Source organism: Puntigrus tetrazona, chromosome 7, assembly GCF_018831695.1.
Source record: "Puntigrus tetrazona isolate hp1 chromosome 7, ASM1883169v1, whole genome shotgun sequence".
Classification (NCBI taxonomy): domain Eukaryota; kingdom Metazoa; phylum Chordata; class Actinopteri; order Cypriniformes; family Cyprinidae; genus Puntigrus; species Puntigrus tetrazona.
Window position 1 is genome coordinate 36,444,075 of NC_056705.1, and position 21,193 is coordinate 36,465,267.

Sequence of the window (21,193 nt, forward strand, 5' to 3'; positions counted from 1 at the left end):
TGTTACTGAAGTTCAGGTTTGCTTAAAAACAAACTAATACGTTTAAAATCTGAAATGTATTTGAATAATTAAATCTTTTTAGGTTCTCACACCAATTTTTGTTGTTTTTATTATTTTTAATCACCATTCTTCCTTCACTGGTTCATTTTAAATCTTATTACATTAATTTTAATAATATAAATATTCCATGTAGTGTATTAATACACAATTAAACAATATGGCTTCATACATAATAGGAGCAAAAAGCTGTTATATGAAACCGACTGTGCTGCAAATAATCAATTTCCAGACAGATTCAGATTGTTGAAATTCAAGCCCAAGCATCGTCATCATCGAATTGCCACCTTTAATACATTTTATACACTGTACACAGTTGTTCAATATTTAACACTACATTACACTGCTTTGTCTATAAACGTATCAAGAGATAAAACACAAGAAAAAAACCTCCCAGAATGCTCATGCCAGCCGTGTTTGAACAGGTACCGGAACAGTCGTGAAATTGGCACATGAATATCAGCCTTTAATGTGCTTCTCCCAGTTATGTCCTACAAATTATGCTACACTCTAAAACAGGTGAATGATATATTTCATCAATATTCAATAACAAAATTTTGGAGCTGTAAATATTGCATAGCAGAAACAGAGGGGATGCTGGGGGTTAACTAAGGACAGGGACACAAACACAGCAACTGTGCCGCAAATTAATTCTACTCCAGATATGGCATTGTAGTTGGCCACAGTCGAGACCTGAGGGCTGACGAGATGGGGAATGTTACTGGGTACTTTGAAAGGGTTGAAGAAACATTAATGCTATCCTTTCTGCATTGATTGTTTTTAATTTTTTACGATCCATCTCATAAAATATGTACTTGATGAGTCTTTTGGGGGATCCCAATAAGCTAAAGAAGACAGTTCACCCCTTTTTCTCATGTGGAAAGCTGAAGGAAATATTCAGATCCCAGAGTCCAAGCTGCTCTATTCCCATTTATCGAAAGTGGACAGGACAGTAGACATTTGTGGCTGCCATTCACTTTCATTGTACGGGGAGAAAGAAAGAAAGAAAAAGGTGGGATTATTTTATGATATTAAATGAATGTAATCATTTAAAATGAACAAGGGTCTGACAGCATGATGAGTAAACGATGACCAACTCGTACACTACCAGTCAAAATGTTGGAATAATTCAATCATTTGTTTGTGGAATACATCTCTTACGCTCACCAAGGTCGCATTTATTTAATATAAAATACGAGTAAAACGGTAGCATTGTAAAATATTATTGCAAATATAACAGTTTTCTTAGTAATTGTTTGAAATAATGTTTATTAAAGTAATTTATCTTTGTGATGCCAAAGCTGAATTTTTTAGTAGGCATTACTCTAAACTTCAGCGTCACACAATCCTCCAAAAATCATAATTATTTCTGGTTCTCAATCAGAAAAAACGTTGCAAATTTTTTTGCTGCTGAATGTTTATGTGCAATCCTTTTTATAGAATTATTATACGAATAGACGGTTCATGAGAAGAGCAGTTATTTGAAATGTGTAAAAATGTCTTGACAGTCACTTTTGATTCATTTAAAGCATCCTTGCCGAATAAAGATAAAAAACTGAAATGCTGACTGCTGATATTTCAGCTTTGCCATCACTTGAATAAATTACATTTTTTTAAATGTATTCAAATTGCCTCAATGAGCACAACATAACATTCATAAAAAAAAATTTGACTGGTAGTGTAATTTTTGGGTGAACTGTCCCTTTAAACTAATTTGCATTTAGATTTGCATTTATAGGGAAATGACACAAGTCCCTGGCGTTGTTACAAAAGAGAGCCTTTTTTTTCCATTTATCTCATCTTTCCTTTCTTTAAGTAAAAATATGAGTTCCCCACAAGTTGTACTTATAAAGCATACTTCTACATCATTTGCTTTGAACTCTGCATTGTGACAGTATGGATTAGATTAGAGCACAGAGCAAGCAACCTGACACATATCAAAATAACACTGTTCTTCTCTGAAAATATAATAACAGTTTTTCTTACATGTTTTCCTTTTAAATATAGCCATTGTCAGCAGTCCACAACAACAACGAAAAATATTGAGCTTTCGATAAAACGGTATAGCACGGGAGGCGGGGTGGGATCAAAATAGAAGACATATTTGAATGTCAGTAATGTTGTCGATAAAAATTATGACACGTTTGAAAAGGCTCATTGCACTTAATATATGGCAAACATGACGGTAGCTTTAACGTAAGCCAGGTTTAGTCCTTTTGTTCAAGTCTCTCCGTGTAAAAAAAAAAAAAAAAAGTTAGTCCATGGTCCCGCTGATCCCTGTGTTAGTTCTATATTCAGATGACGTTATATCCCGATTCCTTTGACGAGAGAAGCCTCCAGAGTGATGTTGAATTCCTGCAGAGTCTGTAGCACTCGAATCAGAGAGTTCACCAGAGAATGGTCCTTTAAGAGCGCCGCGTCCTCGTACATCTGTGCTGTGATCGGACACTCGGCGAGAAGCGCGATCCAGTGGTGCAGCAGGTGATCTCTGCAAGCGGATTGAGAAAAACAGATTCAACAATTCATGGTGATTCTCTTCAATGATTCTGAAAAATTCTGATTCAGTTTCATGTGTGTGCAATGGAATTGTACGCTAGAGACAAACATATTTTCACAAACACACACTATAACGACTATATGAAATTGCATTAGGTTTCAGGTTTGAAGCTAAATACGAGGGAAACATTGGGCTCCATCGCACTGGACATGCACTGTGAGAAACGTGATTTGATTGATAAATTATATTTGCTTGAATATGTTTCGAAGAAATATTTAGTTAATAATTCTTAAGTTGTTTTGATTTATTTTTCGTTTGTAATTAAAAAGCACTTCTGCGAGTAATTTAAAGCGACTCATGGATTTTTGAAAATCATCCAAAAACAGTTTGTAAAACAAGTCCCAAGCCGTTTCACGTTGAAAAATATTAGCATAACACCTGCACACTTGTCGATCTTTTAGCATTGGTCTGAATGAAAATGCTAATTCATTCTTTGCCACTAGGTATCACTTTTGGAGCGTTAAAAGCGCACACACTGCTTTAAATGAAATCAACCATAGGAGGGGTTTGGAAAAATGAATTGTTGAACAAATAAGATAAAAATAAATGCATATTTTGAGAAAATGTTTTCTGACTTTCTGCACGAATGTTGACCTGTGACCTTTGAAATTCCCAAAACCAAAATATGAACCTTTCATAATATAGGCACTTTAATAAAAATGCACAAATAAATATTGTACATTTTAAAGTCAGTAGTCTCACTAATTCATGGAACATTTTTTGATTAAGAATCGTTTTAAACCGTATTGCGATTTCTAGAGTCAGAATTAGGTTGTGAGCTGCCTAAAAGTTCCCTTCCCACCAAAGCTCAGTTCAAATAGTTAACCATTCAACGTAAATAATGACCGACCTGGCTCCGAGACACACGAGCATCTGAAACTTCCCATCTTTGCCGATGTTCCTGGGTGTGCTGTTGATGGCACGCATGAAATGGCAGAAATGACGCACTCTCATCTGCCAGTTCTCATCCTGGGTCATCTGACTCTGCTCTGCGCTCTCAAAGTAGACCTGTGCTTTTTCTGTGGAATACAAATGGGAGGATTTAGGAAAATTTTGAGGTATAATTTATGTATATAGAAAGATTTAGGTTTGGGCAAATTCCTAGTCTCTGAATCACACTGAATGGCCCACGGTACTGATGCATCTCAGTAAGATTAAATCTGATTGGCTGTTTTTACAAAACCTCAGAGAGCGAAGGCACAGATGTTTTTTATCAGTCTGTCATCACTTTTGAAAAGTTAAAGCTCTATTTTTCAAATTTGCTTCATCCATGCTGGTGTGATATTTACACTGCTTTTCAAAAGTTTGGAATAATTCATGTTTTTTTAGTGTTTTGGAACTTTTATTCATTATTTAGTATTTTATGCTTGCTAAGGCTGAATTTACTTGAAATTCAAAAATAAAGCAGAAACTACAGAAGCCTTTTTCCATTATAGAATAAAAATAATTCTGTATTCTGTATTCCGAATTCTGTATCTTCACCATGAAATAACTTTTTATCTTTTTGTCTCACAATTCACATTTTTTTTTCACACAATTGCAAGTTTAAATGTCCCAAAGTGTTCTTCATAACATCTTGTAATGATTATTTTATGTTGGTATTATGTTAATGATATATGAATTATGATATAAAATCTGTGATAAAAGGTAAGAATTGTGTGAATTGCAAGAAAAAGTTGCAATTATCTTTTATGTTTTATCCCGTGGTGGAAACAACCTTCCATAGAAAAAAAACGTACTATTGTCAAATATTATTACAATTTGAAAAAACAATTCTGTATTTAAATTTTATTTAAAATAACATTTATTCTTGTGCTGGCAAAACTGAATTTCCAGAACTCTGGTGTCATATGATCCTTCAGAAATCATTCTAAAATACCAAAATATGCTACCGTATGCACAAAACTGTACGTATGAGCAATTAACAAAACACTTCTTCTAATAAAAATATTTGTTACCTAGAAAGTCCCAAATGAAGACGTTCTTGAAAAGGCGGGGAGACTTGAAGCCATGCTGAAACACCTGCTCCAGAGCCCATACTAAACCATACTCTCCACACAGAAGCAATGTCAGGCTTCCTCTCTACAACAGAAGAATCAAAGAAGATCGTCCGTAGGTGCCTTTTTCATTCACGCTTGTCCTTTCCACTGTTGGATTTCACAGAAAATAATACTTTACCTCTTTTTCTGGCTTATGGAAGTGCTTGACGATACCGTTAATCGCCTCTCCCACTCCTTCCTGGATCTGGCCCGTGTTTAACTCTAGCGGGCACACAATGGTAAACGTGCTTGAGACGACAGCAATATCCTCCAGCAATAAGTGCAGTTATACAATCTGTGGCTTATGACTTTTATGAAGTACGCACTTGGTTTGCTGTTTGGCGAAATGGTGACAAATCTTCGCATCATCCCAGGGGATTGCTGCATTGGAGGAGTCCGGCACATTCTGTCCTCGTTCTCCATGTTAGTCACCAATTCGCCCACCAGTATCCTCTCCAAGCTGCCATCATCTACTCCCTTCCCGAGCCAACGGCCGCATGGAAACCTAAGCAACAACAGTCCGGCAATAGGTTAAGGGTTATAATAATGAATAACGCGGTTATGGATCTACTCAACTCTTCGTACTCACTTGTAGGTGTGCCCTGTGATCCCGTTGCGGACCATTACACACTCCACTAGCCACTTAGCATACAGTCCTGAGTTATCATGGCCCATCTGTACTGTGGTCAGTTTCCCCAGGTTCTGGCACTGTGCAAAGTACAGAGAGAATTATACAAACTTCGGCCAAGCAGATTAACCCAACAGGAACTCAACTTTTTGGAGCCAGTATCTAGCACGTTGCTCAAAAATACATTTGGTGGCTACTGAGATGATTTCAGTCTCGTTCGATTCGATATCGATTGATTTAGATATGCACCTGATTAGGTTCAGGATATGTCATTTTTTCCGCCAATAAACGAATGCTGTAAACTATACGATAAACCATGTAATTTAGTACATTACAATACTAAAATGATTTGTAATTAGACTTGTATATTGCTCATAAGATATTTTATAATAAAAATGCATTATATAATAAAAAAAACACTGTTGGTTATATATTTTCTATATAAAAGTGTTCATGACAACTCTTTAATCGTGTTTGTTGCTGAAATATACAAAAGTGAATGTCTTCACTTGTTACCATGACAGATTTATTCAAACATGCACTGAAAAGCACACTGAAAGTGAAAATATAATAAAAATGTAATATATTACATATAGTTAGCAAAATGTTCCTTTCTTGAGTTCGCTTTTCTAGGTAAATGTCTACTAAATGCCATTTCTAATGTAACTGATTTTATGTGACACTGTTTACAAAATGTTTTATTTGATGACTTTTGTTCAGTTGAAACATTGAGCGAAATGTAATGAAGTTATATAGTTTTATTCAACACACTTTTTGATGTTCATATCGTGCAGTAACTAGTAGTAAAGAGGAAGACATTCAGTTCACTTTCACTTTACAGCTTGTACTGAGGTGCTACAACTATATCACATGACATTAAAAAACGCCAAAACAGGATGTATTGTTGGAATTTCAAAAATAAAACTGACAGTATTTCATACCAAAAATACCAAAAGCCTAAGCTGATTGCCATTTATTTCATGGGAGGATGGTCATTTTTGGATTTCAGAATAAACACTGGTTAGTAACGATGAGACTCTGTTAAAAATGGGAAATCAATATTTTCAACCCAACTGTAATACATAGTGAAACCGGAGTAATAGACATAACTATGTGTGTTGATGAATATTGGCTCACCTCAAACGTAATCTCCAGGGTGTTTTTGGGGACCTGCAGAACCCCAGTCTCAGCTAGTTCTCCTGAGACACACACCCAGGGGTTGGCCGTAAACATGGAGCCACCTAGTTTCTTGCTGGGAATGATGACCACATGGTATGGTATCACTGTGAACAACAAGGACAAGGTCAAGGTCAAGGTCAAGGTCAAGGTCAAGTGAGGAAAAGCAGAGTCCAGAGAACTTCTCCATCCAGAAATGAAAATTCTCTCATAATTTACTCGTCCTCATCCTGTCCTCATGTTTCTTTCTTCAAATAAACATAGATTTTTTTTCTAAACATCTTTATATGATCTAGGATTATTTTTTTATTAAAAAAATGTTAATATACATGGTCCAGTCATAATGATTATGCTAATATTATATTAATAAGAAACCTCATGAATATTATTATTCTAACTGGTAACTGTTTTTGTCTTTAAAAAAATCCATGAAAAAATAAACACTGAAAATAACCAACGTTAAAAAATACAGTTTATAGCATAGATCAATTTTCTGTGAAATTAAAAGATATTTTGTTGGTAACCAAACAGTTTCAGTTCCGGTTGACTTCCATTTAATGGTTAAAACATATAATTTAATACAACATGAACCGAAACCGCTTGGTTACCAAGATTCTTAAAAATATCTTCTTGGCGACATCGGTAGTGAATAAAAAGAAGGACTATATTTTATATTTAGGTGGAATGTATCTTTAATGTTCCAGAGATTCTTACTAATTGTAGTGAAGACATTGGTAAAGCAGAAGTAGTCCACAGCGTTAAAAGAGAGGAGATGGTAGAGGAACTGCTCCTTCTCATCATCACAGCGCAGGAAAGCGTAGCGCTTATAGAGTTTCCTTCGAATAAGCACAAACACATTAAACCGTACAGTACACTTCTATACACAAAAGCTTGAAAGAAAGTTAAGTGCATGAGCAAAAAGCCTGAAGAAATGCATTTCAGGTCAGAAGAGGACCACAAAGCATTCTTTACTGAGGATGAGCCACTTTACACATCAAGACCCATTAATAATTAAAGAAAAAATCTTAATTTTTAATGGTGCCTTATTCTTTGCTCTGCTACATCTCTTGCATTTTAACTGCCTGATATAAGTGATCATCTACAGCACATCTGGTTTACAAAGCCGCCCTACACATCACTAAAGAACTAGTCAGTAGGTCTTACTTTGTAAGCTCATGGTCAGACAGAAGTTGCTTCAGGTGCCTGGACAACAGTTTCTTCTCCATGGAGAGACGCACCCATGCCCTGGCCTTCCCAACATCTGTCTTGATCTCGCTGATGTTCTGGATGTGCCTGAAGAACAACATACAGCGAATAACAGTCAGGATATTGACAAAAGGACTTCCGGTTCCAACATAACCTAGAATTAAATAGATACTTCAGCCAAAAATGAAAAGTCTGTCATTAATTACTCGTGCTAACTAGCCACAATGGTGATATGCTACAAGCAACAGGGTAACAGAGTAATATTCCCTGCCAAGGCGACACTTGAACCATTTTACCAAGATCCTGAAAAAACATAATGAAGGAAAAAAGATGGTTCAAACTGTGAAGTGTTTGAATGACTAACACTGTATCAGTCACTGGGTATGTAATTTGAACAATGTTCATATGGTTTAATTTGAATTTGAAAGCAAGAAGACAGAGGCGCACTAGCAGAGAAAGCCCGCCCACATGCTCTTCTGAGTGGCTGATTGATTTAGTTGTTTCTTTTAGTTGACACGTCTGGTGTGGACAGACAGATCTAGTCGCATCGTGTCTGGTTGTCAGTCATTTCGTGTTTTAATAAGACTACCTGAGAAGGCTTCATCGCTCTAGAGATTCTAAGATCAGAATATGAGTCTCAGTGTGTTTTATTTGGTTAAATGCCTGAAATAAGGTCTGTGGTAAACACAAGCTTGTGATATTTTACATTTTCACAACATTAAATACGTTGGTAATGCCCAGTTGTTATTCAATGAATAGCTTTTACTTTTCTATTACAAATTGGTATAGCTAATAAGTAGCTAGGTGAGACTACAAAAGTTGACAGGGACATAAAACGTCATCACACCGAACAGGTAAACTCATCTACTAGTTGCTTTCCCATCTTCACTGTGTTAATAATCAAGGTCTTGCAAATTATTCCAACTTTTTAAGACTAAAAGAGTCAGAAGCTCAATGAGTGTGGAGATGAAGTCATGTGACTGTGGTATACTTCATATGGACCACAAAACCAGGCATAAGTGTTGATTTGTCAAAATTAAACTAAATATCTTCATGGAACTTGATATTTACTCAATGTTCTTATGATTTTGGCATACAAACATACCCTACAAATATATTGCTACAAATATACCCATGCTACTTAAGAGTGGTTTTGTGGTCCAGGGTAACATATATATAGTCTACATTTAACATTATACTAAAAAAAAAAAAAAAAAAAAAAATTATATATATATATATATATATATATATATATATATATATATATATATATATATATATATATATATATATATATATATATATATATATATATATAATATAAAATCCATAAAAGTTGTGTACATTTTTAAAGATTATCACTATGAACAAAACATAAGCGTTTGTTGGGTGAAGCTAACTTTATCACCTGCCAAGCAGATCTATTTTAAATCGCAATTTTTGCAATTGTCGTATACTGTCAATAGTACATTGATGCGACTCGCACAGAAATCACTTTTATGCCAAACAGCTCTCTGTTGGTCAGTGTGGCAAGTAAGCAACAATTGCGCCAGCAGTGTGAGGAAATCTTTGCTTTCTCGCAAATTTCCCTATTGCGTGTTTACGGATGGAGAGAACTGTACTTTTTATGAGAAGCTTCGCAACAGTAAATGTAATTGCACCTTAAAGCAACAGTTCACCCAAAAATCAAAATTGTATCATCATTTACCTCAAGCTGTCTGAGCTTCTTTGTCAATGGTGACCCAAAACAGCCTGGTTACAAACTACCTTCAAAATATCTTCCTTTGTGTTCGGCAGAACAAAGAAATTCATTCAGGTTCTGAACTACTCGAGGGTAGGTAAATGACAGGATTTTAATTTTTGTGTGAAGTATTCCTTTAAACGGTGAATCAAAAGAGCTCTTGATGAGATACGGCCGTAACCTGCTGTGCACAGGTTCACTCAACCCACTGCGTGCTTGCAGTGTAGTGGGACTTTGTCAGGGCTCTCTGGAGCCGTTCGGAAGAGAAAATGGGGGCAGGAGAAATAGTTCACAGACTCCCTGGAGCATCAGCCAGCCTGCTGTCATCGCTTGCCGCCGCTATCATGCATGCCACGTCCAGACGCATTCTCTTCACTCCACTTCTGGTAGTCAACACAGTCTGACCTTCCATTACATAAATGTATTATAGCGTTTAGTGCTGCCCTCCAGACTCAACGAATCTCAGATTTACAGTCTGCTGGAACCACAGTTGAATTTGTAGACCTGCAGCTACAACAAATACCATAACTAACCAATGCCATTGTCGTGCTATATTATGCTGACATCAGGGGAAAAAAAACTCACTCCTCAAATATTATTACTGAAATGCTATGTTTATCGCTTAGCACTATCGGTTAGGAGATGCTGACATGGCTAAAGAGAGGGATGTCATGCTAAGGCTTTCCTGCACTGCTATGTCACGGCACAGCTCAGCAGGGGTCTGGTGCTAATTAGGCTGGAAATAATGTGGAGACATGAAATGTCTCGGTACTTAAGCAATACAAGGAGTCTACCCCCCTTCCCATACGCTCACTGCAATACGATGCAGCACTCTACCATTTATTTCATAAACTGTATGATCTTGAAAAAAAGCATACTTCAGGTTTCAGGGTATGTTTAACATTTTTATAGTATTTTTTATACACGAAACAAGTTTGACAGATGCCACTTTAAATGGCTAATGGAGCGATTTAAGTAGACTGTTTCTGTTTTTTCATTGTTGCAGCCACTATTTTTCACTTTCTTTTAAAGCGCCATTTACAAGCTCATAATCTGTCTTTTCGTGCTCTGCCTGAAATATTTTATTTCTGAAAAGCTCACTCGCTCAACGCTCTGATTTGTCAACTGCTTATGGAAATGTAACAACCCCGAGCCTTTATCGACAGTATTATATATGAGTTAAATTTGATTTATCTCACAGCCTGGCCCCACCAAAACAACCAGCACCATTTGTTGGTATTTAAGACTAAAACCACTTAAACCATACATCCAGAACCAAACGCTGAGAGTACAAACGAAAGCATCAGCACTTCCCTGTGTAGTGTGATTGTTTTGCTCTACACTATAATGTTTAATTCTCACCTCATGTCCTGGATCAAAGAGACTTTGAGAGGTGGCATCGCACAGCCGGCATCTGACTTCCGTCTCTCTGTGTCATGAATGATACCTGAGACACAAAAAGGGAAAAATGTGCTGAAAAATCAAACCTATTCAGCATGTTTTCAATGAAAGCCAGCTTTATAAGCACTATACAGGCTCTTATCCAAACCCTAGAGAGCTGCCTACCTAGAAAATATTTTTGGCATCTGATGCGGTGGCTGTTCCAAAACAGACAGCTAAATTTTACAAAATGTTGCAGAATGCACTGCAACAAATTCAATGGAAGTAAAATAAAAACACTTCTTGTCAATATTTAAAATGCAAATGTAAAATGCTCAAAATTTTCAAACAACTATATGTGCGCAATTAATTAATTAGAATTTCCAAATTAAGTTGGAATTTTTATTTTATTTTGTTATTATTTATAATATATTTTAATTAACCTTTAATCTATATCTATTTCTGTTTTAGTAATTTTAGTCCTTAATTTAAACTATATATTTTTTTCCCAGAGCAACATTTCCGACTTTTGTTTAAGCTTAAGTTTGAAGTTAAGCTTAAGTTTTTCATTTAATACATACAATTCATTTTGCGTCAGCTTTATTTCAATTAATGAAGATAGCTGAAAAGTTTTAAGGCCCCTTCGCATCAAGAAATACATTTTTTGCTCACGTTCTTAAAAATCAGGATTGGCCGTTAATGTTTTTATGATTCGTCAGCTAAAAAAAGTTTTAATAGTGATTCCAACAATAATGTTCTTCTGTGCTGTTCCATATTATCATAGAATTAGAGAAATTGGTAAAAAGCTTCATAGTAATAGATTTATCCGTGAACCTTTAGCTAAAAATAACAACATTGACAAAATGTTGAGTTGCTAGCATAGCAAAACATGTTAGAAGTTGCCTATGTAGAGCGCTTCAGATCAATCACTTATGAGGATCTATTTAGGTTGACATGCTGCTTCAGAAGAAGAATCCTATGTAGGCAGCTAGATGTATGGAATTACAACGTGCAGACGTGACTGTATCATCTTAGTGTTTTACCTGGAGGGCCGAGACCTCCTGGAGTAGCATCTCTCTTCTCTTTACTTTCTTGATAATGTAAGAGGTGTGACCACAAGGCAGATTTTCCCTGGCAATTACAAAGAGAAAAAGCCGGTCAAACAAGCCCACTACATTACACACTACCGCACTCACAAGCCATGGCAGTCTATGTCGTCTATGTACCTGTTTGACCTGCAGACCGTGGCTCCAGATTCTTTCCAGCAGATCACACAAGCTGGCGATGAGCGTGTTCTCCTCCACCCCAGTGATGCTAACCTCCCCGTGTCCCAGCTCCACCGCTTCCCGTCCCATCTTCTCCACCAACATGCGTTTGGTCTAAGCCACGAATCACACAGGTTTGGTTATAGCTTAAACCCTGGTCTATCTGGATCACCCGGATGGATATCAATGGCAATTTTATTAGTTGGATCAAAACACAGACCTTATTTCTGCATTCCTTTAACAATCCCTCTACAAACTTCCAGTTGGTCTGTGCGATGACTGAAGGTGACAGGTTGGAGAGTTTGGGCTGCCGCAGAGTGGTGCCCAGGTTCCTGGCCTCCTGGATGTACTTCTGTATTGACAATATCACAAAGTCACATGACGTCCAGTACAAGACTGATGTAGCTTGTGGCTTTTGGCTTACTTCAAATTTAAAGTTCATTAGAGTCCATTTAGTTAATCACCATAGCAAGCACTTGTGTATAAAAAAAAAAAAATAATAATTATATATATATATATATATATATATATATATATATATATATATATATATATATATATATATATATATATATATATTTTTTTAATTATATTTTATCCATGACAAATAAAGCAATACTTTTCCAAACCCACATGACTCTTCTTTGATTGGGCACAAAAATAGACATTCTGAAAAATGTCCTGACGTTTTTCTATAAAATTACAATAAAAAAAGAAACGGCACAGTCTAAAATCACATAAAAGCAATAATAAAATCTTTTTAAAAATATGTGCCACAAGCGCTACAACTCAAGAAGACATTTCTAATAAGATAAAGGCAAATGAAGGAGAGGGGTTTGAATGAATTTAATTCTAATAAAAAAAATAATATGACAATACAAAATCTTAATGGATTAAATAAATGCTTTCTTTTTCTGTGTCAGTTATTAGCTTTAATTTCTTTTGCTTAATTTTGGAGCAACATAAGACCTGTCTTTTTCTGCAGCAAATATAAATGACTCCATAAAAGGACAAATTTTGCCTGAAAGTCGACTGTCAAATAAAACAAAGGAAGAGATTTCCTTTTTGAATCTGACAAAAGTGTCAAAAGCAGGAAGCTACAGACACTGATGGGGATGAGGGCTCAAGCTTTCAAGACAGGAAAGGCAGTGGGGAATGTCAAAGTTGGCAGATTGAGATTCACAGCCTGAGCACGGCCTGAGCTCTCATCTAGCACATACCACATCCACCTTGACGGACTTTAGACAGGGCCTGAAGGACTGCGAGAACCAGTAGTAGTCCAGAGCCAGCAGAAGCTGAAGCTCAGAAAACAGACACTCCACATGCTGAGAGTGTGTGTGTGTGTGTGTGTGTGTGTGTGTGTGTGTGTGTGTGTGTGTGTGTGTGAGAGAGGAAGACAGAGGAGAGACCGACAAGTGTGAAAAAAGAGGGGTGAAGACAAGGAAGAGAAAGATCCAGGAAAAGAAAGTTAACGAACAAAAACAAAAGAAACACATTAATCATGCTATAAAATAATGACAATGGACGATAAACAGAGTGTACAAAGCAAAAAAAAAAAAAAGGAGAAAAACAGAAACTAACTAGAAAATCTAACAAACATGCACACTACCAGTCAAACATTTGGAAATAAATAGTTATTCCTTACTATTATTATCATTAAATGTAGATAGTAGTATTGCTAATAGTAATAATATTACACTGTAAAATAACATGTATGGAAGCACTTACATATTATCTAATCATATTTATAATGTTTGGAATAACTACGATTTTACACTTTTTCCGTAACGCTTTATTTTACGGTCACACCTACTAGTGGTTTATAGGCATGCATATTACTAGAATATTAGCCATTTAGTAGTGTTAATTAAGCACGTAGTAACGCTTTATTCTATATGACCTTATTCTGCATCCCTAATCTCACCCAATACCTAAACTTAACTACCTTACTAACTGTTAATAAACAGCAAATTAATTTATTGAGGGAAAAAACGTAATTAATAGTAAAAACAAGTGTTACCTATTCTGAAGCGTTACTCTCGTTCCTACTAATATCAATATTGAATACACTACATCGGACTAACAAAGAAAAACACATCTAAAAGTATTTATTAATATCTGAATGAATGCTAATTTCACCATTCACTAATTCAGTATTACAGTCAAAGGTGATAAATGCTTCTTGAGCACCAATTCAGCATATTAGAAAGATTTCCATCACTGAAATGAACTGTATGTAGAATATATTTAAATAGACAAATATTTTATATTGTAATAATATTGCGCAATATTTCTCAGAGCTTTGTATTTTTTACTTTTCTACAAGTAAATTCAGGCTTGGTAAGAATATTAGACTTCTTTTAAAAATGGTAAAAAAAATCTTTTGGCCAGTAATATGAAATAAACCATGAATAAATAACATAAATAACTTGTTTAAATTCATATGTAGTCACAATTTATATTATATTTTGCATTCTGTCCATACCTCTCTCTGGTCATTGTCCAAATAGAGATGTTCAGCGTGTTGTTTCTGTCTGTCCTTCCTCCGCCATTGTGCTGGTGCACTGCGCTTCGCCCATCTGACGCACCACAACAGCATTATTTAAAAAATATATATATATCACAAACAACTTATGTTTTCTGAGAACGGGTCTCAATGCTAGATTTACCCAAGCAAGACAACTTATTAGATCAGCATCGTTGCTGGTCTTCAAACAACCTTAATATGACCTACATCTGGGGTAATACAGCTAAACCAATGCTTTCAAGCCTTCAGAAGATATCGGAAACATCTCTCAATATTTCTGCTCTGAAATAGCTGTTGATGAACCATTTTGAGTTGCTGTTGCAGATTTAAACCACCATGTATTTATTCTCACTTGTTGCTGGTGGGTCCAGTGGAGAGGACATCGGACTGCAAGCGGGGGAAAAAGCCCGGCTCGTAGCGGCCCTGACCGATCTTCATGTCCAGCAGGTGGGGATGCAGAGCCGTGTGGTCGATCTTACACAGCCTCAGCTCAATGGCCTTTTCTAAAGTGGCGAGAGAGGAACGCGTCACACGCATATTACTGATGAATCACAAAAACCCCGTAGAGAGTCATCAAAGAAATGGCATCCCTGTCACGGAGACACAAAACCCACATGGTGGAGGAGTGTGACTCGGTGATGTGGTCGAATGAAAGAGACAGTTAAGCCACTGTGACGTAAACCCACACGCCACGCTCAAAATATCTCTTACACAACACAAAGTCTACCAGTCATTAAAAGATGCTACAGTGAGAGCTGTGACCAGTGTTTTTACATTAAAAAATTATTTATTCAACATTATTGACACTATTTTTAAAATATAAAATAAAAAAAAAGAATTGTTAGAATTAAACTAAATTAAAAAAAGAATAATAAATGCAAAAAATATATATATATATATATATATATATATATATATATATATATATATATATATATATATATATATATATATATATATATATAGTTAAAATAAATAAAAGTTTTGTAACTAAGGCAAACTGACTTTATTGCTAACAATATTTCACCAACATATCGTACTTAAGGCCAGTTTTTACTTAAGATGCACACTGATGAATTAGCACTAAAATGCGAGGTTTTGTGTCTGAACATATTGAATAGGCATTCGTACACTCAGAAATAAAGGTACAAAAGCTGTCACTGGAGCGGTACCTTTTCAAAACGTACATGTTTGTACTAAAGTGTCCATTTTGGTACCGTAAAGGTATATATTAGTACTTTATGGCCCGGTTTCACAAACAGAGATGTTGCTCCTGTGGTCTTTAATTTGCTAATTGTTAGTAAATCACAGACAGAAATTTCTGTTTTGAAATTGCTATCTCATGCTAATTTACCCTGTTTAGTATAACTGGCCCTCACATTCAGGGACTTACATCTTAGCAAAGATTATTATGAAAGATAATTCTTCAAAATAAATTAAATGCAATATACTTTCTAATGAGTTCTATGATGATAAATGCCTTAAAAAAGTGTTTCCCTGCATACACATCTTTCAATAAATCATTATTAACGTTAATAATAAATAACATTTACATTTGCCTCTCTATGCTTGAGCTGTCCCCTTTCATCAGCAGAGCTAATGGAAGACATCTGAATGTAACGCAAGCGATTCAAGAATCCTATCCATAATGCATTGCAGGGAGAGGAATTCAGCATGACCGTTGCGTGGAGTGAGCCGTCTATGTATTACTAAGCTAAAACGTATAGATTTTTTTATTAATGAGGCGCCATGAGGAAGACAGATCAACTTTCCAGTAACACTTTAAAAGCAAGATGTCTGAAAATAAAGGTCACATATGAATAAACATAAAGCCGCGATCAATAACTTCTTGCATTCAAATAGCATATCACATCTGATGTACATGAAACATCTGAACTATGACATTTGAAAATTACACAAACGAAACAAAATAAATGCCTCAAGCGTCCATATTTATGAGCCGCCGCAGTGCAAGATGCAATTAAAAATTGGCTTAGTAAAGGTAGAAAGTTGAGGTATTGGCTGCTGTAAATATGCAATGGTAAAAAGCTTGGTTATTAAAGGGATACTTTTTGTCATTATTTTGTATTTACACCACGTCGCTCCAAACATGTAAAAGTTTGTTTGCACACAATTTAAGATATTTTAGATTGAAAACTGGAAGGCTTGTGACTGTCCCATTGACTGCCAAGTGAATAACACCAGAATAGTGGTTCAATGTGAATACTTTTTGCAAGCAAACAAAATAAGAATAACAACTTTATTTAATATTTTGTCAAGTTTGAGCATATCCACTACGTACGCTGTTACGTGCCAGCCGCGCAACAAGGATGTTTTTGTTCAAATCAAAGCATAAATCACGTATCACGGCTAACAGAAGACCATATGTAGTTTGCGTCCTGTGTATGTTCTCTAAAATAGTTTTTTAATTTCTTTGCATAAAAAAAGCTTTACTGGATACTGTCGTACTTTACTGGATACTGGGCCGTGTTATTTACTTGGCAGTCAATGGGACGATCAAAAGTCTAATCTAAAATATCTTAAATTGTGTTCCAAAGACGAACAAAGCTTTTATGGGTTTAGCATAACGTGGGGGAAGTGGATATAATTCTATTTAAAGCTTAAAGATCTAAAACGATATTTTGAAGAACGTAGGTTCAAAACAGTTGCTGGTAGTCTACTATGGAAGTCAATGGCTGCTGGCAACTGTTTTGGTTCCTAACATTCTACAAAATATCTTCTGAAATTCAAACAGGTTTGGAAAATATATTTATGGCCAGTAAATTTCAGTTTACTCTTTATGTGTATGCCAAAAAAGTATTTGTATATCATCCACGTAAGTATTCCAAATAGCTCCATTTCCAGACTTATGCCCTCTCACCTGCTTCGTCAATATTGGTGCATTTCTGGTACATGGAGGTCCGCAGGGTGGGTGTCCTGACATTTAGCATGCGGATCTTGTCAACACGGGAATCAAACACCCTCAGCGTGTGCTCTTTGTCCTCGTCATCGTGGCACAGGATCTTGCTGTCGATGAAAGAGGCAAACATCTGCGTCTCCAGGAAGCGGGAGAGGAACGGCAGGTAAGGTTCGGGTTGATCCGACAGGAAGGAGGCCTGCAGTGAGCAGAATTTAGAAATCATGAAGATACTGTGGGCTCCAAAGTGTATCAGCATCCCAATTTTTTTTTCAGCATCCCAAAACTCTGTGTTTGTGTTTTACTTTTTCTGGGTACATTTTAATAAGCTAAAAAATGGGTAATCAATTTAAAGGAACACTCCACTTTTTTTGAAAATAGGCTCATTTTCCAACTCCCCCTTCAGTCAAATGTAGATCTGGACGATATATATATATATATGTATATATCAATATATTATGCGCATCTCGTCAGTAAAGCCAGTTCTTTGATTAGCCTTAGTTAAACATTTGAGTTTTACAGTTTTTGAATCCATTCAGCTGATCTCCGCTTCTAGCGGTAGCACTTTTAGCGCAGCTTAGCATAGCATAAATAATTGAATTTGATTAGACCGTTAACATCACGCTCAAAAATGACTAGTTTCAAGATTTTTCCTATTTAAAACTTGACCCTTATATTTACATTGTGTGCTAAGACTGACAGAAAATGAAAAGTTGCCATTTTTGAGCGTAATGCTAACGGTCTAATCAGATTCAATAATCTATGCTAAGCTACAGCTAAAAGTGCTACCGCCAGACCCCGAGATGGGCTAAATAGATTCAAAAACGGAAAAACTCAACTGTTTAACTCTAGGGGATTTGGAAAATTAGCTTATTGGGGTTTTTTAAAGCAACGTGTCCGTTCTTGATCAGAGCTGGTTGTAACATGGTTTATTGTCAATTTGAACTGGCAATAAACCAACATGACTTAGCTATCAAGCAGGGAAGTTTATAAATGGATAGCAAAGCATCACCTTGTCAAAGTTTTGCATCTGGTCTCGGTTGCTGAACCAGGACTCTTTGTCTTGGCTGGGCTGAATGACAAACACTTCATAGTCTGAGAACATCTGCGTGAAGCGGTTGGCGAAGACCTCTCGCACCCGGATGTTCAGCTGATGCATTTTCATCTCCTCTTCATCACACTGCACTTTTGAATCCTTATTAGTGCTCGTATCCTCCTTCACATCCAACTGTCAAGCACACCAAAAGAAGAATGAAGTTATAAACAGTCCCAGGGGTAAAGGACAAAAAAGTGTCACATTGCTTTAAAAAGTCCTGGTAGATAATGTTATTCATCCTTGAAACTTTGTTTTGAAATGTCATCTTAATATAACCTCAGCATTAAAAAAAATAACAAAAGGTCACAAACACGACTCTACATGTTCCATATGCTAAATTACGTCTATGTTTATGCTTGACGGTTTTGCAATATAACTGAAATAGCAACAGATATATCTTGAAGGAACTATCCATCAATTGCTGATTGGATGGAGGCAGATGTGAATATAAGCTTAACTTTAAGAAAGTAGTGGGATTTAAACAGACTAAATGATTGGAGAAGCCCAGTACACATCACAAGAGATATGTTTTTCAGAGTTATGACCTTTTTTTAGATAAAAAGTTTTTGTTTCCTAAAAGAATTAAACATGCATCAGTGAATTAAGAAATAAGATCAACAACGAGCTATTTAGAAAATTGCGTGATTTCCCATTTCAGTTGAACTTTAAGAGTAAAGACATGAGTTAACAGAAAAGAGAAACAAGAGAGTGGGAAAATGTGGTAGCAAATATCAGTGCACAGCTTTCAGAGCTGATCTGAGTTATCTATTCTCCATGGAAACACCCTGAATGGAGAGCAGGGAGTGCTGGGAACGGAAGTCTACAAATCTGCCTTGATTTATGAAGCAAACGAGGCTCGTTCCCAAGAGAATATAACCATACAGAGCAAGCGGCAATACACAGGGAGCAAGAAAAGCAAATAAGCCCCTGACAGCTCATTCTAAACAAGGGAGAATCGTTCAAGCGAGCATGATGGAATTTCTACTAGTACAGCTGTAAGGCTGTGACAAACTCTCTCTAGAAGCTATATTAAGAGTAAGGGGTCAATCCCTGGTCTATAGACAGAGAGTGTCCTTAAGCTGCTTAATGTCTTCGAGAGACCTCAAGCTTTCTGAGAATCAGAACAGAGCGTGCTCAATCTTAAAAGCCATTTGTTCATCTTTTCATTGCCCACACAATAATTATAATTATTGCCCACACTGAAAAGATCTGTTTTCCACAAAGCAGCTGTCATCACGGCTCAAGTCATTGTTCGGTTCAAAAAGGAAATTGTTGAATTCACAGAAAATCCCCAGAGAAACTAGATGAACTAAATGCCTTTGTCTGAGAGAGTTTACAGCATTATATACAAACAAAAATTATATTAAAACCAAATATGTGTGTGTGTGTGTGTGTGTGTGTGTGTAAATATGTATAAATAGTAAATATATAATAAAATAAAACACCTTTTGGGCTAAATTAAATAAAATTTACTTCGATGTCTGTTAAATAACTAAGTGCTTGAGGTCTGAAGTAGTTTAAAAGACAATTTTGAAATCAGATTTAATTTTTTCTGATGCAAATTATTCTGTTACGCCTTAAACAATGCTTTTCCCACAAGCAACAGTGCAATAAACAGTGCTTTACAAATTTCTATGCTGCCTCCCCTCCAAGTCCCTGTTATGTTACAAGAATGTAGACACCAATCGGTGTAATAATTAAACAATGCAAATGTTTATTCGCTTGCCTGCTAGATTAAAATACAGAATTCCTTTTAAAAACCATAACAGAACCGCTGTTTTAGTACTTAAAACAGTACTTTGTGTCCTCACTCCCATGCTCACCTTCTCCAGGCTGACTCCGGTCCTCTTAACCAGCGCCTGCAGACGTGCTATGGTTTGGTTTTCTCTCAGCAAGTACGAGTTGAGCGGTGAGCCGGCCAGGTTGCCGTTGCGCTTGTCGGAGGCCACGTCACCCGAGCGGAAGCCCCTGAGCTTGCCCTGGCCTTCGCTGCACTGCGGGTTTGCCTCTGAAGATACGCCAAACGCCAGCAGAACCTCCGAGATCTCCTGGATGAACTCCAGCTTGTTGGGGAACTGAGGCAGGTCCTCAGGTAGCTCGATAAAGTGGTTGTCAATATCGACAAAACAAAGGTTGGCCTGAAGGGTACAAGACTTAGTTCATTACAAATATTGATCTATGAGATTATGTAACAAAAATTTCTGGTTATGAGCAATGTGGTAACGCTGACTTTCATCTCTGTCCACTGGAGGACAAACTAACAAACCAATGATGCTCCGCTGAGAATTATATGCTTACATAATCGTATACAAAAAGGTTTGACGATTCACAAACAGGAATTTATACGATTCTCATTATTGTACCATGATGATGCAACAGTACATTTAAAAAAAAAAAAGGTTCTGTTACATCGCAGTGATACATTAGAGCTTGCTTTCCCTGCGGGCTGATGCTGCCAATTTCTTTCAGAAGCACTGAAAGAAGAAAAGTGGCAGAATAGCCGACAGACGTTTGATAAAAGATTTATTTCAAAAGGAACTCTACATGAACAGCAGACTTTTTACTGCTACTTTTCAGGTAAGATCAAGGAAAGAGTGGATCTCA

General features: G+C 36.3%; 1 protein-coding gene across 3 annotated transcripts in view; it reads right to left on the reverse strand.

Moving 5' to 3' along the window:
* Positions 1-326: 326 nt before the first annotated feature.
* dennd5a (DENN/MADD domain containing 5A) overlaps positions 327-21,193 on the reverse strand; it is a 43,122-nt gene continuing 22,255 nt past the window's right edge. For 2 of the 3 annotated variants that reach the window (XM_043243383.1, XM_043243384.1), the window contains 18 exons: positions 20,413-20,727; positions 18,506-18,721; positions 17,458-17,692; positions 14,929-15,079; positions 14,535-14,628; positions 12,270-12,401; positions 12,011-12,163; positions 11,828-11,915; positions 10,767-10,851; positions 7,622-7,750; positions 7,172-7,293; positions 6,419-6,564; positions 5,243-5,361; positions 4,980-5,158; positions 4,793-4,875; positions 4,573-4,696; positions 3,465-3,633; positions 327-2,545 (listed from right to left, as the gene is read on the reverse strand). In XM_043243383.1, the coding sequence (XP_043099318.1) occupies positions 2,362-2,545; positions 3,465-3,633; positions 4,573-4,696; positions 4,793-4,875; positions 4,980-5,158; positions 5,243-5,361; positions 6,419-6,564; positions 7,172-7,293; positions 7,622-7,750; positions 10,767-10,851; positions 11,828-11,915; positions 12,011-12,163; positions 12,270-12,401; positions 14,535-14,628; positions 14,929-15,079; positions 17,458-17,692; positions 18,506-18,721; positions 20,413-20,727 (2,724 nt within the window). In that variant the 3' untranslated portion in view covers positions 327-2,361. Of the gene's footprint in view, positions 2,546-3,464; positions 3,634-4,572; positions 4,697-4,792; positions 4,876-4,979; positions 5,159-5,242; positions 5,362-6,418; positions 6,565-7,171; positions 7,294-7,621; positions 7,751-10,766; positions 10,852-11,827; positions 11,916-12,010; positions 12,164-12,269; positions 12,402-13,269; positions 13,375-14,534; positions 14,629-14,928; positions 15,080-17,457; positions 17,693-18,505; positions 18,722-20,412; positions 20,728-21,193 lie in introns of all 3 variants that reach the window. The other variant, XM_043243385.1, reaches the window with a different exon arrangement.